The sequence below is a fragment of the Botrytis deweyae genome (genome assembly GCF_014898535.1).
Source record: "Botrytis deweyae strain B1 chromosome Unknown BDEW_008, whole genome shotgun sequence".
NCBI classification, from domain to species: Eukaryota; Fungi; Ascomycota; class Leotiomycetes; order Helotiales; family Sclerotiniaceae; genus Botrytis; species Botrytis deweyae.
Window position 1 is genome coordinate 1,342,126 of NW_024066215.1, and position 17,086 is coordinate 1,359,211.

The window sequence follows — 17,086 nt, forward strand, 5'->3', positions numbered from 1 at the left end:
TATGAAAGGAAAGTGAACGTAGGGCTGAGTTGTATAGTCTCGGTAAAAGCAGACGACATGGACTGGGAAGCTATTTGGAATCTTAGTTCTTCAACGCACCGGTGCTAGATTTTTCATCCGTATGTACAGATCTCGTATGTTCCATCTCTCTCTCTCTCTCTCTCTCTCTTTTATCGCGTGATATGCTGCCTTTGTAGCTTCCAGCGTGCCATATATGTATTTGGTAGCTATTGATATTAGTGTATCAAAACTTATGTATGTACTTGCTAATTGGTATGATCATAATCCACCTTGGTAGAGGGGGTCAATTCACCATTTTATGTAGAAGATGAAACATTGTCACCTACTGAATTGTTGTCCTTATTCACTTGTTCTTAAATAAGTGAATTACTGTGATGATTCACCTTCCATCACCAAGCATTTAAATAAAAAACTTTCCCCAGAATTGACTTTTGAACGATTGTATTTGCCAGCACTGCCGACTCAAAAAGCATTACTATTACTGAAAAGCTCTACGTCACTCCTTTTCCAGTCTTCACTTTTCTAGCTACCTCTCAATAGTTCTTGATCGCTTTATTAGTCTCTTTCGGTACCTCAAATATTCCGTTTCAGATCAAATCACGTTATCACTGCTTTTATTCTTCTCATATATTTCAAGGGAACATTTTCTCCCCTTCTAGATCATACTCATTTGAATCATAGCAACTTGGATAAATTCAAATTAGACTTCTACCACCATCTCTAGCTCACCGAGCTTTCTTTCTCCCCTGAGCTCTATCCGTCTGGCCCTTCTGCAACCTCAATTCACTCAACTTCCTGACTACATCAGCATTTTCCGAGCCTCTAGCAGTACAAAAAAATCACTAAAAAACTCCCATACCATCAAGTTTTTGAATCCAGGGTCTTTTCACAACCGAGATCTTATCCATCACTGATTTGAGCCTTCAGCCATCAACGAAAAGGGGCTGGCTACATATGCTACTACCTATTTCTCATCAGTAAGTTACCGATCATGTAAACTCTACTTATCATTTGCCATCTATTCGACTGCATGTCCTCAACCTATGAAAATGATACAGAGTGGCTGCCAAGATCTTGACAGCTGTATGCAAATTCTCAACGACTACAGGCCGCTAATCTTTGATACATAGTTTCCACTTGAATCTTTTGAGATTCCAGCCATTTTTGATATAATTCAAGTCAGCAAACTGAGCCGCGAACTATACTTTAGAATGGTACTGTGTTTTCCTCTAAAGCAGTACTTTGGCCATAGGAAAACCGACATCGAACCCAGAACTTTCATCCATCTTGTGCGACACGGAGAGGCATACCACAATCTCGGACATTCCAATGGAAAAATCAATCCCAAATCTTACGACATCCAAGATCCCTATCTTACCTGTAAGGGGATTGAACAAGCTCAATCTACTAGAGAGCAGATGACAAGACGTTGTCCCGTCCCCAATCTCGTCCTCACATCCCCTTTAATTCGCACTCTCGAGACTACACTCCACATTTTCCCTTTCGCCAATAATGTCAGTATCTATCCACAACCTCAAATCGTCGCCTATGATGACTTAAGGGAGAGTGGTGCATACTTTTGCAACGTTCGCCAAGCAACTCTTGATTTAGCCAACAGTTATGACCACAAAGGGGTAGATTTTACTGCTCTATCACCTGTTGTTCCGCCAATGAAAAGTGTTATTCGCACGAAACAGCGTGCTGAAATTGTGCGCAAGCAAATCTTGGTCATTTCAAAGCTCATCAAAAAAGGAGGGGGGCTTTGGAAGGGGATTTATATACAGGGTACTGGACAGAATACTGGGCCACGAATGCGGATGAAACAGGATGTGCATATTGTGGTGGTTTCTCACGGGTCTTTCATGGAGTATTTGCTACCGCGTGAGTTGTGATACGTTTCTCGTTGATTGGGGTACCCGTAACTAATCTCGTTGATACAGGTTCTCACACGATCCATCCAGTGTGGCGAAGATTCAAGCCAGCGGAGATGAGGACATATGTGATGGATGAAGATGGTCATTTAGACGAGATAGTAGAGTCTAAGAGGGCCAGACAGACTGTTATTTTGCGAAAGGTTAGCTTGATTCTCACTAGCTCTTCAGATTGAGACCATCTTCTCATTTTTATGGTTCCGAGGCTTTGTGCTAAATTTCGAGATAGGATAACGTTGAAAGGTACCGTTGGAATTTTTTGGAAATATTCATGTGGATCATGGGGTTGCTTCTTTGTGGATTTGGACTCATCTTCAGTGTCTTGAGGAAGAATACTTCAAATAAACTGTGTTTGGACTATTCGGATTCTGGAAATGCATATATATGAACTACCTACTTGAGCAAGTTTGAGACTCTAGTGAATGATCCTTTTATTATAGCTATGTGATTAACAACAGTACTACAGTCAATGGAAGTGAGATAGGTGATTTGGACACAAGTAATAACGGTGCTGATTTCTCAGGGTGGCAAGGTTCATCGGAGGGGCTTGCCTCCAGCGAATATTCTGCCGGAGATAACTGGTGTTAGACTTCGTCTTATGAAATAGGGCAAGTTCTTCCAATTGATAGAACCACCTGCAGTGAAGGTTATTCTCAAAGAAAAAAAAAGCATAGACCGAAAGACTTCGGAAGATATCGGCTGACATTCAAAGGGTGGACGTCTGAATGTTTCAATCAAGCCTAAACATTCAAATCATCCCCCCTCAGATTAAACGAGAGATCAGCACCAGAAAGACATTTAACAAATCTCACAATTATTTCGACAAAATAATACATATCACCAAGAAACACAGTATTATCGGGTATCCCCGATACTGAATTGAGATTACTTTAGATACCCTAAAAGGTTGTAATATCCTGATACCTTATCCCATCCAAATAAGTGTTAATTCGTTTTCTACCTTACGCAATGATCTTCTTTCCATGTCTAGCATTCCACAATGGATCTTTCTCAATATTCTCATCCCTCTTCTTCATCTTCAGGGTATTCCTCTCCCTCTTTCTGTTAATCGCTGGCTTCTTCTCCTTAGTCATCGAGTTCTTACTCAATACATCTCTCTTTCCATATGGCAAGCCAGCACCTGCAACGCAAGCGCCGCCTCCCCAAGCCGCTGTAGCAGCAGCCTCCCAGACCTTCTCTACGTCTGTGATCATGGGTGCCGTCCAGTACAATCTACAGTCTGCTTCTTCAACTACGTACTGAGCTGGAAGTCCATCGTTGACATTATCGGGGAGGATGGCATCTCTCAGATTGATTGATGTAGCGGTACTTCTTTCAATTGGGAAGGTTGTGAGACGGTTTAAGATGGCGATATCTTCGGGTGTTGCGTTTGGAGATGAAGCAGCAAGTTGTGCATAATAGTATATACTATCGAAGGATGATACTTGTGCTCCTTTGATACCACCTACACCTTGAATGGCGCCGCTCGAAGGTCGACCGCCAAAAGCGATGGATTTGACACCTGCATGAATTCGCATGAATTCGCTAAAAATAGTACAGGTTGAGGCACAATAGCCGTCGTAGATCATGACGATATTTTCGGCGGCAAATGGTTGGGTCAAGTTACTTAACGATCCATATCCGGAGATCTCAATACCCAAACCATATGTGGAGTTCACAGTCGTCAGAGGATCATTAAGGTTCCAGCGCATGAGGTTCGTATAGTTATCACTCTTGTAAACATGAGGAGCGAACTTATCCTCGAAGGTCAAGAATGGTTGATTAGTCAAGTTGTAATCGTATTGGTAGTTGAACCATGTTTCGTACTTGATGATCAAGTCTGACGAAGCTGTGTTTGGGTCATCTTGCATGAAGTTAGCTTTGAATGTGGAATTATCAAAGATTAATGGGTTTTCACTTACAATTTGCCGGAATGTCTTCGGAGAATATCTTGGATATCGTAAGGAAAGTTTCATGCTCTCTTATTTTACTATTTCCATCTTGAACAATGTGAGGAAAGAGTTGTCGGAATTCATCATAGCCTTGGAAAATGTAACCACCCCCATTTGCTTGTAAGTCGACGATCAATTTTGTCTTTCCATCTCGTACTGCGTCAGCAAGGAAGGCTTGGGTGACGGCTTGAAATTCCGGAGCCGATTCAGATTCGAATGCCAAAAGACTCAAGACTGCAACATCCTCGAAGCCAGGTTCGCTTAGATAGTATCCACCGACGATAGTGTCATTAGTGATAACGACAGGCGTCGGATATCCAGTAGCTGTCACAGTAGCGGCTGCAGGCGCTGATGCAGTAGTTTCAGCAGATTCAGTTGTGGATGGCACGCAAAACTTTTGGTAAAACGACTTTCCATCAGTGACACCAGTGAAGTCTCCTTTCACGCCGGCATAGTTCTCTGTAACCAAAGTTGTGCCATTTTCGAAGCCAAAGGTAGTATTTGAGCCTGGATATATGTATCTGATTCGACCACCGGATGCGAAGTATCCCTTAGAAACGCCTGGTGAGTAGAATTAGCATAGTCCACACAAAACAAAAGTGAAATAGTGTATGGGAAGGGCTATGTTTACCTCCTGCAACAAATGCTTTCTCGTAGAACATGGTATTGTATGCAGAATCTGCATCTTGATTGAAAGAGGCTTGGAATATCCAGTCTTCTACATACTTTACCGCATCAACGCCGTTTATTTCTGTGACCTCAGATGCTTCCGATGGCGCAGAAATGATATCCTCTAAATAATTTATTAGCGCTGTTGTTTTGACATCAGATATTGTCCTCAAACTCACCATATAGGTAGATTTTGGGAACTTCGACTCCATCACTGCTGATAGACACTAAAGATCTCTGACGGCGCCACTCAAAAGCAGCCGTGAGAAGATCTGGATAGACTACAAAGTGTCCATCGTGTGCCGGGGTAAAGACTTGATACAAATCTTGTTGAAATTCATACTCATTTGCGTACACGCCACCCTTCTCAAGATTTGATTTCACAGAAGCAAGTTTGGCCAATGGATCATATGGAGGATAAAAGTAATCTGCTGGTGGGTCCTTGAGATCCACGAGATCTGCCAAAGTCAGTCAAAGAGTCTACTTTAAGAGCTTCCATTAAGGAGAGTCTAATTGGGCATAATGCTAGAGGCCCCTCCAGTCAAGGTGAATCTTTAAAAACACAAAGAGTGACAGATGACACATACCTGACTGCCATTCAATATACGGCTCTAATCCTGTAACATATTCAATGGCTGCAGTGACATTCAATGGTACTGAATTAAGACAGTCGTGGGCTAATTTAGCATCAACTGTGGGTGTAGCTAAAGGACAAAACAGTCAGTCTCAAGATCAACGAAATTTAGTTTGACATCGCTCTGTCGTATATTATGCTCAATTCATACAGGAGCTTTAGAAGTAACCTTAGACCTTGAGTTTGTTTTGGGATGCAAACTCTGTATATGTAGTCTGACCACTCGGTACATATCTTCACTCTTGAGATTCAAATTTTCATGTATTTCCACATACCGGATGGGGTGGCGACTCTAGCAACAGATGCTAGACTACTAACGATTCCGCAAGCTGCGAGTGTAGGTGTACCAGTTCCAGTAGCTATGCCAGTACCGGTAGCTGTACCACTAATTGTTGAATTGTAGCCGTGTCCGTATCCGTATGTTTTGCCTGCCATACTGCATGGCATTCCAGCCAGAACGGCAAAAAAGAAAGCCATATTTGAGGAAGGCATTTTGATTGAAGATCAAAAAATGGCAAGCCCGAAACCACCTCGGAAAAGGTAATGGGGAAGACAAGAGAGAGAAACAAGGGAACGAAGGTGAATTAGAAAGTGAATCAGAGCATTGTCGTTGACATATATATTGATATATCTTGATTGCCATCAAATTGGCCAAGATCTCCTAATGCCATGTTGGCAGGTTCTATACTCCAGTGGGAATTGTCCATCTTCCGACCTTCTTCTTCGGGTAAAGTGTGATGGTGCTGCATACTGCCATTACTTATCACGAATCTCGATAAACATGGATAACAGCATTCATTGGAGAGAAACCTGGTAAAAGCTTCATTTCGCCATGCAATCCAAGCTTGATTGGTTCTGTACCTGAATGATTTTCACCGTACTCTTTGCTAAGCAGAGGACTACCTGCTTGCTGATGAGAGCTCAGAGACTAAGGCGGTCAAAGCAGGTGAATTATGCAGTATCAGAAACAAAGTACATAACATTTGTACTACAGGTGAAGAATTGCTATGACAATCGTGCAATACGATCGATTTTGTTGTCATGTTTAATTGTGATGCATGGAGGAAGTACAAAGCATACTTGAGGATACTTTTCGTTGGATGGAACAAAGTTTGTGTTTGGTTAGCTAGCAGCTAGCAGCTCCAGCGGGCTAGCAGCAAGTTTACCGTTAGGTAGGTACCGTTGCACTCCGGCTGCTATTAAGCCACAAAGCCACAAAGCCACCTACCTAAGCCTTACCATTTTAAGCCACTTTTGCCAACAGAGTATTTGATTGGATAGATAAGAGCTGCAATAAATGTCCACCTCTTGGATGCTTTTTGATTCTCTCGATTGTCCAATGTTTACTTTCCCAACCTTCTCATTAACAACAGTTTAAAAGATCAGAACAAACCACCACACTTTTACTTCAATACGAGAGACAATCAGGAGAATTCTTTCAAGATCAAACTCCTAGTTTCATCAGACATCTCTCATGTCACGTCTCACACAAGATTCCTCGCCACCTCACTGCCTGCTCAAGCAAACGCGCCACTTTTATATTCCAATCAAAGTTCCAACACTCATGCCAATCCTTTTCAAGATATTCATATCAGCCTATGCATTGAGAATATGAAGGCACGGGAACTCTTACCCAAAGTGAAAACTTTGTTGCCGGCTTATTTAGTCTTTCAAAGTTTCTGACATGGACCACACCACTTTCTCTGTTCTAATTTTTCAGCGACGGTTATTTGAGAAGTCTCGTACGACCAGAGCTGCAATTGTATCCTGTCCCCAGGCTTATTCATATCGGTAGTGTATCCGTGTCCACCGGTATTATCGGACTCGGTGTCGTAGTCATGGCCACCTCCTGAACAGTCCCCACAGATACCCGATTCTCTGGTACAGAAATCGCAAGTAGGAATTTGGGAATTCTGATCAGAATGTAAATCAGAAAATCCTTTGTTCTCTTCCGCAAGTTCGGCATTGGACGACTTCTCATGAGAGGCCAAGGAGTTTGCTTGGCTGCGAACTTTGCCATGCGCCTTCCCGCCGATGCCAATGGGCTCATCGGCTGTACTTGAGACTGTGCCTGTGTTGTGCTTTTTGGCAACATGACTTTTCTTGTGCACAATGACCTTCTTTCTGTCGGATGTCAATTAGTACCAAGCAATATAGTTGTGAATATGTGCAGGGATGGAAAGCTCACGACTTCTTCGTCATTTTTGTCCTTGATGGAGTAACTGTTGATTATCTTTCTATAACACTAACTCGTTAACACAGAGTGGGACAGTGTCATCTTTTTAAGATATGCTTCGAATTGCCAAGAACGAAGCTCTCTGGAAATTGTTAGTTGGGAACCGGTGGGTAGCAACGATTCTATGACACAACCTATCTTCGAGGTGCAGAGATCCTGCAATGGCAATTCGGTCATTATTGATAGTGCAATATACTCGATAGCTATTAGGCCTGACACTGGTCCAGTTCCCATGTCGATGCAGACTCTAGAGTTTAACCCTACAGGACAAAGGTTGTGTTAAACGATTAGTCCCTATACCGTGAGCGGCATCTGCAATTCGAGAACAATCACACAATTATTGATTTTTGGTGGCTAAAAGTGGTATCTGCTGGATTAATGACGCAGTATTGCATCCGATAGATTCGATGTTGGAAGCTTCTGATCCAGTAGAGACCATCTTTATCCCAGCGAAACTCCAGTGCCGCATAATTGCAATCTTCTAGAACGCCTTATTTTTTTTCCAAGCTGCATATATTGTAGTCTAGATAACCAAGGAATCCGTTCGCTGTCGATGCCTATGCTGCTAGCTCATGATATTATCATGTAGGCTTCCGACACCACTCCAGGAATTGACCACCCTTACTTTCCATCTCTTCTTCGTGCGAATGGCTACCCAACGCACCCTTTCCATGAGATTTCTGAGACATCACTCGGGCAATGCCATTGTAATACAGCTAAGACTCTCGTGGAGAATAACAGTGAGATTTCGGTTGAGTCAATATGGAGAAATTTCTTTCGCTCCCCATTGCGGGAGCGGTTTCAGACGACGGATGGCTGCAGCCTCCTCATGTTTTCATCTTGGGCGCTTTTGCAGCGGTATTGCTCAGACAGGGCGCTGAAGGATTCCAAATCTCGGTGTGCATAATGCGCGCAGCATGCGTGGTTCTGAATTATTTTTGCGCTGGCATGCGTGAGAATGTTTGTTTGCCTTTCAAACAATCACGCCATTTCTTGCCATGTACATATCTTGGAAGAACTTTTTATTTTGAGATGAGGAAAGCGATCCAATTTGCCTACCCGGTGTTCATACAATTACTAGGATTCTGCAGTCTTGTGTCAGGTGAACGCCAGCAAAAAAACCCAGCCATAAGGTAAACGGTTACATTGATTAGGGATACCCAGAACAATGGCTACTTGCCTACACTACCAAGACCGACGAGGAAGTTTTCATGTTCACGCAGAAGCAGTGATTGGACTCAGTGTGCAGAGTCTGTACTAATTCTTGGTACCGCATGACGAGAGATGTGCATCAAAGCTTCTTTACGCTCCAATTTAGATATTTTATCCGTTCACTTCGTGGTGTTCTTACCGCCCCAAGATGCAAAGAGTCGTATCACCACACCGAAATCCTCTTCAACACACATCTCAACGTCTAGTATTTTCCAGTGCCAAATCGGCGTTGCCCAACTGTCCTCCTACTCGTAAAAGGGCCGCCACAAAAAAAGGATGGATCTTGTCTTGCTCTGCAGTTCCGTAGAATGTTGATACCGTTAACCTCGACAATGCCACCGGCAATTGCTACGTGGAATTGTGAATATGTGCATGTGCAGATGACTCGAAACAAAATTTAAGTTGGGCTTATTCTTCTTCATCACTACCTAATCTTCTTTTTTCAAGAACTTCACGATTACACAGCAGATTTCATTACATGGAACCCTTGGGTTATGGTAAGACCAAGGGTTCATACAGTGGGTTTTGAAAATGCAAGCCCCTGCAGATGTGCGACAACGAAGCTTGTATATCATTCGCAACCTTGTAAAAGTACCACTGCAGTGGTGGGGAAAAGGCTCCGTATAAAATCCGTTTGGCCATCTAGCAACAGTTGTTCCCGCATCGCAGATAATCACATATGATCAAATCTGACTGACACGGCCTATCGAGGAATGAGCGAACTCAATTTGCAGTATGAGGTGGTGGCATTTTGGACAATTTGCATGTTCCATGATTCCATCTTCCTATTGTTTGGAAACACATGCGAATGGTTTGCTTCAGATACAATTGAAGTATCCTGTTATCGGACTAGAAGACTGGTGACTTTGTCAACCCATCGTTTTATCACTCGATAGCGATCCACATACAATATCGTATCATGCCATGCGATATTACTGGTAGGACTGACTTAGGTAGGTAGGTAGGTAGGTAATAAGAATGTTTCACCGTTTCCCGTCGCAACAACATGAGATGAAAATAACATGATATTCAATTAGTCAATCATCATGAGATGGGTAGGTATTGTTTTTATGTTTGCCTCTGTGATGTGAGTATGATGAGGTATAAATTACCGGTTCACGTTGTCGATGATGGATGTTTGGACCATCTAAAAACGAACCCTTGCATTTTGGAGAAAAGCTAAGATGCGGGTACTAATCGTTGCTAACGTCACCGGGAGGGCTAATATGATATGGAAGGAAGCTTAAGCTTTGACCTGCCCTGCCCTGCCCTGCTCTGCCCTGCGGTACCTTCTCGAGCTACCTAGAATAGAATGCGTACCTGTGCATTGATAGTCGATGGTACTACTAGGGACTAGGTAGGTAGTCAATGGTATGATGGAAAACCGCCAATCATTGGAAAAAGGAAAGAGGATACGAGCATCGCATCAATAGTGACTATGAGCCATTCGAAAGTGCAACACAATCCATCACCACAGATCAGCTACGTATGGATAAATCATGATATTCCATATCTGATATCTACCTAGCTATTCATCATACGATTTCCCTGCCCATGCCATCCATCCATCCATTGTCGAGAACTACTAGGTACAGCTACTAGGACAGGCAACCTAACCAACCAGCCCTAGCTAGTACCTACCTAGTCCTCTCTTAGCCTTTACCCCACAACATTCCATCAATCCAATCCTTACCTGCCCTCCGCCAATTCCTCTTTGATTTTCCTAAGCTATAAATCTAAACATATATCAATGGCTCCCGACCTAAACTCACTCCCTCCTTCACGTTCATCAAATACTTCACCCAACATGTCCCGCACAGCTTCAAATCCAGGCGATAGCCCCGCACACATGAATGTACGAGCTCAAAGTCCTTCTCCATCACCACGTTCTGCATCCACATCGCTCCAAGCTGCTGCTGCAGTTAACGCGGGCCTTCAACAAGAAGAAAATACAAGACGTATGTTGGGTTTCTTTATTTACTCCTCTAACTTAGTACAAATACTCCATCAACATAAAACGACTGCTAATTTTATATGTAGGTGGTTCGACAAGCCGGCATCGACAAGCTTCGACAGCTTCACACTCAGGCAGAAGACGATCGACAGTCCTGAATGCTTTACAAATGAACGATCCAACTTTACCACCACAAGGGGAAATCGTTAGTGACAGCCAAAATCGTACAGCCAGCCCCATGTCACTCACAGGGTCACCTATCACTGCAAGTGGTGATCATCGACATTATCGCGCACCTAGTCTTGGCGAAATTCATCAGGAATTGGAACAAGAACAAGAGGCTCAAGTGGTAAGTTACTGTTCTATCAGAAGATACACCGAATTTCTCAGCTCACCAGCTGATTTCTCTTTTATTCAGAATCGACTTTTGCATATGATTCGAACTCAACAACAACAACTCCAGCAATTACAAGCTGCTAGTGGTCAAGCGTCAGGTTCTGTTGCCATAGATGAATCTACTCCAACATCTGAGCGATCCCTATCATTTTCGACACAGAATATCCCTCCAAATGTTACCTCAGCAGTCCAGGCTCCCCGATCACCCGTTACTGCAATTCATCCTCGAACTTCCTTCGATGTTGCACGAGAAAATTTAAACCGGCGATCTAGAACACCTAGTCGAACTGCGTCTCCTAGGCTGAGGTCTACATCTATAAGCAATGAAGGGGGAGATGCATGGAATCTAGGTGGTCGTGATGAAAGTGCATATTACCAAGCTGAAACCCAAACAATGATTCGAGAGAATCAAATGTTGCGTCAGAGAATTCGGGAATTGGGTAAGTTAAACTTTATCACATCTCTTCAATATCTCTTCATGCTAACTAATAATAATTAGAGCGGCAGGTTAGTGAACAACATGCAAATTCCTCCATAACACACGAACCTGCCTTGAGCTCCCATCTAGCATCCTCCACCTCGTTTTCTGAAGAACCAACATCAATTGTTGCACCAGCAGAGGAGCCAAAACAAGACTGACACGATACAAACACTCGGAGGCTTTCTTTATGTATGGGAAATACTGCGGACTAGAGGCGTACTAAGTGATTCCACGGATCAAGTGTATCCAAATTGTAAACTTTACGAAACTTTGGCGTTGGTGTGTTTATTAGTACGTTTATTGTTGGGCAGTAACGAAGCTACCTATGAGTCTAAAAGCGCGTATGAGAACATTTCTTATTCCTAGAATCAAGACTTATCAACAACTCAAACCGTAATGAATCATTTTATTTCGGAACTTTGAGATTCAATTCAAAGATGAAGATAGTGATAGCCTTGTCTTTGAGCCTTGTGAACCCCTGCACTTGCACGCAAGCTCCCCGCACTCGTGCTATTGCATCATTACAATCTTATGCAACGACAAGCCATTGAATCCTGATGGTCTAGCAGCTTGAAATTAGAGCTTTTTGATGAAAACCCAAACTTGTAAATATGTTTCGCAGCTCCATTCGAGGTCCACTGACCTCAAAATTAATGCAGCGGCGATGTTTCACAAGTACTATCTCACGACAGGCTGATTTTACACATGCTGTATTTCCCCTTCCATAGTACCAACGATATGTTCTTGCAATAGAATGCTAACATGGCAAGGTTATCGGTGGAGGTGCAGTAGGCCTTGCAATTGCGAGGCAATTAGCAGGTAGAGATGGGACAAGCACATTACTTCTCGAGCGAAATAGTGCCGTGGGAATGGAAACCAGTTCGAGGAATTCTGAAGTCAGTATCTCTCCTTTGATATCTCTTCTATATTGTCACTGCGCCAATATACCTGTCGGGATATTCACATCAGCATTTTCACTCAGCTGATGAGCTATCCATCAGGTCATCCACGCGGGTCTTTATTACGGTGCCGATTCCCTCAAAACCAAAGTATGCATTCGTGGTCGTCAGATGCTCTATGCCCTCTGCGCCCAATACAACATCCCTCACAAGAACATGGGCAAATGGATCGTCGCCCAAACTGACCAACAATACGAAGAACTCGTCAAAGTCCACGCGTTCAGCAAAACGCTCGAGAATGTCCCGACGCATTTCGTATCGTTGAAACAGGCAGCCATCGAAGAACCATACGTGCGCGCGCAAACGGGGATTCTCGCGAGTCCGTCGACGGGAATCGTAGATTCGCATGCGTATATGCAGTTTCTGCATGGGGATTTTGAGGAACGCGGGGGAGACACGGCGTTGAATAGTAATGTGGTTGCGATTACTCCGTTGGGGGATAAGGGCAGCATGGGCTGGGAAATCCTCGTGCGGGACCGAGCGAGCGGGGAAGAACATACCTTTACCGCGGAGAGCATTGTGAATTCCGCGGGACTGGGGGCGTGCGATGTGAATAATATGATTGTGCCGCCGGAGCAGCATCGCACGCAGTATTACGCCAAGGGGAATTATTTCTCCTATTCCCCCCGCACGCCCTCGACGAAACATCTCATCTATCCGGCGCCGCAACCGGGGCTCGGCGGCCTGGGCACGCATCTCACGCTGGATATCGCGGGGCGGATTCGCTTTGGGCCGGATGTGGAGTGGGTTGATAGCGCGGCGGATTTGGCGGTCAATAGTGCGCGGTTGCCGCAGGCGATCGAGCAGATACGGCGGTTTTTGCCGGGGGTGCAGATTGAGGGGATTCAGCCGGATTACGCGGGCATACGGCCGAAGTTGGCGAGGGGCGGGGCGGTGGGGAGTGGCAAGGGGTTTCAGGATTTTGTGGTCCGGGATATGAGGGGGGAGGGGTGGAGCGGGTGGGTGAATTTGCTGGGGATTGAGAGTCCTGGGTTGACGAGCAGTTTGGCGATTGCGGAGGTGGTGGAGGGGAGGTTGTATGGGTAGGGGGGGGGATTAAGGGTGACGAGATACGATGATATGATGAGGCGATTCATGTAGACATGACTATCTATACTTACTTCGAGCAGAACCAAGACAATAGAAACGATTCGCTTTCCGCGAAAGCGAAGCAAACAGTATGCGATAGATATAACAGAACAGAGCTCGCAGCGCTCGAAATATCAAACCAAACGATTGGCGAGCTGAAGAAACAAAGGATGCAGATCGCTACTTTTAACCATTTCCATTGTGATCTCCTTTTCTGAATTGAGTAATTGAGTAGATAGGTACTACATACAGTAGGTGGTTGATCATACAGAATTACTTACTTTACTTACTTTCCTTACTTTCCTTACTTTCCTTACTTTCCTTACTCTCCTTACTTCCTTGGATGGGTAATCCGTTTAATCAATTTGATTTGATTTGATTCAATTTGATCTGATGATTCTGATCTGATGGAAGTTTGCTTTTGTAGACGATTTGTATCTCTGTCTACCTACTTTATCTATACAATATTTAGATACCTAGTATTCATCTGACTCTATCGGTTTTATTTCATTTTATCGCTTCTGGTTATGTATCACATATCACATATCATATACTACGAAGTATACATACATACATACATACATACATACATAGGTACCTACCTACATACATACATAGGTACCTACCTACAAACCCGTATCCATAAAAACACAGGACTTCTCAATCTCAATCTCAATCTCAATCTCAATCTCAATCTCAATCTCAATCTCAATCTCAATCTCAATTTCAATCTCAATCTCAATCTCAATCTCAATCTCAATCTCAATCTCATTGTCATTTTCATTCTCATTTTCATTTTCATTCTCATTTTCATTTTCATTCTCATTTTCATTGTAACTTTTCATGTACCGTTCTCCTCTCCTCATCTCCTCTCCCTTCCTCTCCTCATCTCCTCTCCTCATCTCCTTTCCTTTCCTCTCCCTTCCTCTCCCTTCACTTCCTATTCTTTTCCCAACAAACTTCATCCTAATCCTCATCCCCATCCCCATCCCCATCCTCAAACTACGCATTATCGATATCTCCCCTCTCTTCCCCCTTCCTAATCTAGGTATCTTATCATATCCTACAAGTACAAGTACAAGTTTCATTCATGCATACCAACCAGCATACCAACCAACAAACCATCATCACCATCATCCCTCTCCTATCCATCCATCTTTCTGCTGCGTTTTCTTTCAAAAGAGGAAAAGAGACAATGAGATGAAGATGAAGATGAAGAAACAAGCCATAACATAAAAACGCTCTTTCTTTCACGAGCTCAGAATCTGAATCTTTATTATAAAATGGGTAAAAAAAGTGAAGAAGAGTATTATAATACAAGCGAGAAGTAATGTAAGCAAGTAATGTAGATAAAGTAGGTACCTAGGTAAAGTTAATCCCTAAAACCCCATAGAAAGAAACATAAGCTCATAGAATCCATATCCATCCATCATACCAATGCCCTGTACCTTTTACAAAAAGAAAGAAAGGAAGATCAAGTCTTTTGTTCCCCTATCTCTCCATCTTGATCCGATGCCTTTTCCTTATCCGTAGTGTTCGTATCGTCGTTTATGTGATTGGTTGCTGTTGATATTTTTGAAGCTTCTTTTGCTGCAGCGGATTTTTTGGCTTTCTTCTTGGATTTCTTGGACTTTTTGGGAGGGGTTTCTTTAGTGGTAGATACTTCTTTGGGTGGAGATGCATGTTCATCCTCGCTGGAGTTATCCTTCTGCTCTTGTACTTCTCGCTCCTCTTCTGTTTCTCCGCTACTTTCGGTACTAGATGGCTCTGAAGTAGGTTCTGGTTCTAATTCTGGAATTGGATCTTCGATGACTGTCTCTGACTTCTCTTCGCTAGCATTACCATTTTCTTGTTCCACCTCTGTCTTGTCTCCCACCGAATCACCAGACATACTATCCCACGACCCTGTTGAATCTGCTTTCGAATCATTATCATCATGGATGACAGTCTCAGAATCTTCCAGCTCAGATTCCAGATCTTGGATCGTTTGCGAACTTGAGTGTTCTTCCTCTACTACCCCATTATTCGTCTCCTCGGGTTCCATATCATCATCTGGATCCACCTCCTTAATGGTCTCCACAATAACGGGTATCTCTATCTCTGTTTTAGTATGATTTTCCGTCTCTCCATCCTCTCCCTCTTCCTCTGCAATTCGTGAATTACGTGCAGCCCTTAATCTTTGAGTTATGTCCCCTTCTTCCTCATCAATCTCCTGAACTGTCGTGATTGCCGATCCCACTGAAGGTGATTGTCTAACATGTCTTCTAGTTGTATTTTGTCTTCCAAGCCCTAAGAAGTCTTCCTCAACCCCTACTGGTGTCTTCAAAATCGATTTAACCGCCGGGGGTTTATCCTCAACATATTCCAATCCCTCTGCTTCTGGTGGTAGCTTATAATTTTCTGGCGGCAATAGCTCATGCATATCACAAACCGTCTTGAACAAAACATAAAGACCTGTCTGACCCTCAACCTGCCAAAATACTCCCCGATGTTGAAACCACGCATGCGCAAATATTCGATGTAAGCGCCTGAAAATATTAATTAAATGTTTAACACCAGCCCCTCTGTCATCCATCGCATCACCAGCGGCCATACTCAAACGACTTGGAAAAATCTTTTGACTAGTTACAATATTTGTAGCCCAGTCCAATGTATGACAGCAGTAATCGATCGCGCAACAACTTTTGGGTGATTCGTGTACGGCGCAAAGAAATTGCCATTCGGAAGCGCGCATTTCTGGACATGTATGTGCGGAACAAGGAGGATCATCGAAGAGGAATCCAATTATTAGATCATTACATTTGTTGATTAAGAAACGACAGAGTTCGTAAAGCCAAAGAGCTTGATCGAGCCCATTTGGTGGTGTAGCTATTTCGACGGCGGTTTCGCGGGTTATAGGGATGCTATGGTCTTGGGAGGGAGGTTTAGTATGATAGTAATGGAGCGCTTTTAAATGTTCTTGTAGTTGAAATGCTGAGTCGAGCTGTATGATATTCAAAATAAGTTAGCAATGTCATCAAAATATAGATGCGACGTCGCCTTTGAGCTTAAAATTAGGAAATCAGGAGGTACCAACCTCACTCAAAGGTATGAGAGGTGGACCAGCAGCCATATCGGCAGCTTTTGTTCCAGGATGTATCCTTCGACTAGCATTTGTTTCTATAATACTCTGCTCAATCATTTGTTCTTGGTTTGAGGAAGCCGTTCCAAGGGATGGTGATTTCGGACCAATCTGGATTTCTGTAGGAGGAGGTGGGCTGGGAAGCCGTGGAGAGCTTGGTGGGAGACTAGACATCATGATCAACCCCTCAAATTGACTTTGGAAATCTTTTACATGTGCCAAAAAAACGATGCGCTCGAGGTTGCGACTTGGAAGAGTTGAGTTTGTTTACTTTTTAACGAACGATAAATTGAGAGTTGATGGGTGTGGATTAATATTGCAGTATCACAGTAATACCGGTAGTAACGCGCCAATTTCTTCAGATCCGCGTTAACCAATCAAATCTTATGGTTCTTTAAATAGTGTCGGGAACTCTAAATTGGGTGCAAGGA

The 17,086-nt window shown here is 43.4% G+C and overlaps 7 protein-coding genes across 7 annotated transcripts; 3 read left to right on the forward strand and 4 right to left on the reverse strand.

Moving 5' to 3' along the window:
• Positions 1-1,232: 1,232 nt before the first annotated feature.
• EAE98_004583 (uncharacterized protein) lies at positions 1,233-2,128 on the forward strand (the record flags this gene model as incomplete). Its single annotated transcript, XM_038952203.1, has 2 exons — positions 1,233-1,902; positions 1,962-2,128. 2 exons carry the CDS (start codon positions 1,233-1,235, stop codon positions 2,126-2,128), a joined length of 837 nt encoding a protein of 278 aa, XP_038811739.1.
• A 664-nt stretch (positions 2,129-2,792) lies between these two features.
• EAE98_004584 (uncharacterized protein) lies at positions 2,793-5,817 on the reverse strand. Its single transcript, XM_038952204.1, has 6 exons — positions 5,483-5,817; positions 5,161-5,277; positions 4,753-5,031; positions 4,536-4,697; positions 3,875-4,465; positions 2,793-3,816 (listed from the first exon to the last, which is right to left on the reverse strand). The coding sequence occupies exons 1-6, from the start codon at positions 5,697-5,699 to the stop codon at positions 2,915-2,917; spliced, it is 2,268 nt and encodes a 755-aa protein (XP_038811740.1). The 5' UTR covers positions 5,700-5,817; the 3' UTR covers positions 2,793-2,914.
• A 292-nt stretch (positions 5,818-6,109) lies between these two features.
• On the reverse strand, positions 6,110-8,499 carry EAE98_004585 (uncharacterized protein). The gene is made up of 3 exons (XM_038952205.1): positions 7,396-8,499; positions 6,841-7,331; positions 6,110-6,780 (listed from the first exon to the last, which is right to left on the reverse strand). The coding sequence occupies exons 1-2, from the start codon at positions 7,407-7,409 to the stop codon at positions 6,878-6,880; spliced, it is 468 nt and encodes a 155-aa protein (XP_038811741.1). The 5' UTR covers positions 7,410-8,499; the 3' UTR covers positions 6,110-6,780; positions 6,841-6,877.
• A 1,963-nt stretch (positions 8,500-10,462) lies between these two features.
• Positions 10,463-11,644, forward strand: EAE98_004586 (uncharacterized protein; the record flags this gene model as incomplete). Its single annotated transcript, XM_038952206.1, has 4 exons — positions 10,463-10,613; positions 10,696-10,958; positions 11,028-11,445; positions 11,505-11,644. 4 exons carry the CDS (start codon positions 10,463-10,465, stop codon positions 11,642-11,644), a joined length of 972 nt encoding a protein of 323 aa, XP_038811742.1.
• A 453-nt stretch (positions 11,645-12,097) lies between these two features.
• EAE98_004587 (uncharacterized protein) lies at positions 12,098-13,492 on the forward strand (the record flags this gene model as incomplete). Its single annotated transcript, XM_038952207.1, has 3 exons — positions 12,098-12,196; positions 12,257-12,382; positions 12,488-13,492. 3 exons carry the CDS (start codon positions 12,098-12,100, stop codon positions 13,490-13,492), a joined length of 1,230 nt encoding a protein of 409 aa, XP_038811743.1.
• Positions 13,493-14,160: 668 nt separating this feature from the next.
• EAE98_004588 (uncharacterized protein) lies at positions 14,161-14,529 on the reverse strand (the record flags this gene model as incomplete). The annotated part of the gene is made up of 1 exon (XM_038952208.1): positions 14,161-14,529. The coding sequence occupies one exon, from the start codon at positions 14,527-14,529 to the stop codon at positions 14,161-14,163; it is 369 nt and encodes a 122-aa protein (XP_038811744.1).
• A 5-nt stretch (positions 14,530-14,534) lies between these two features.
• On the reverse strand, positions 14,535-16,948 carry EAE98_004589 (uncharacterized protein). Its single transcript, XM_038952209.1, has 2 exons — positions 16,611-16,948; positions 14,535-16,517 (listed from the first exon to the last, which is right to left on the reverse strand). The coding sequence occupies exons 1-2, from the start codon at positions 16,830-16,832 to the stop codon at positions 15,009-15,011; spliced, it is 1,731 nt and encodes a 576-aa protein (XP_038811745.1). The 5' UTR covers positions 16,833-16,948; the 3' UTR covers positions 14,535-15,008.
• Positions 16,949-17,086: the final 138 nt, after the last annotated feature.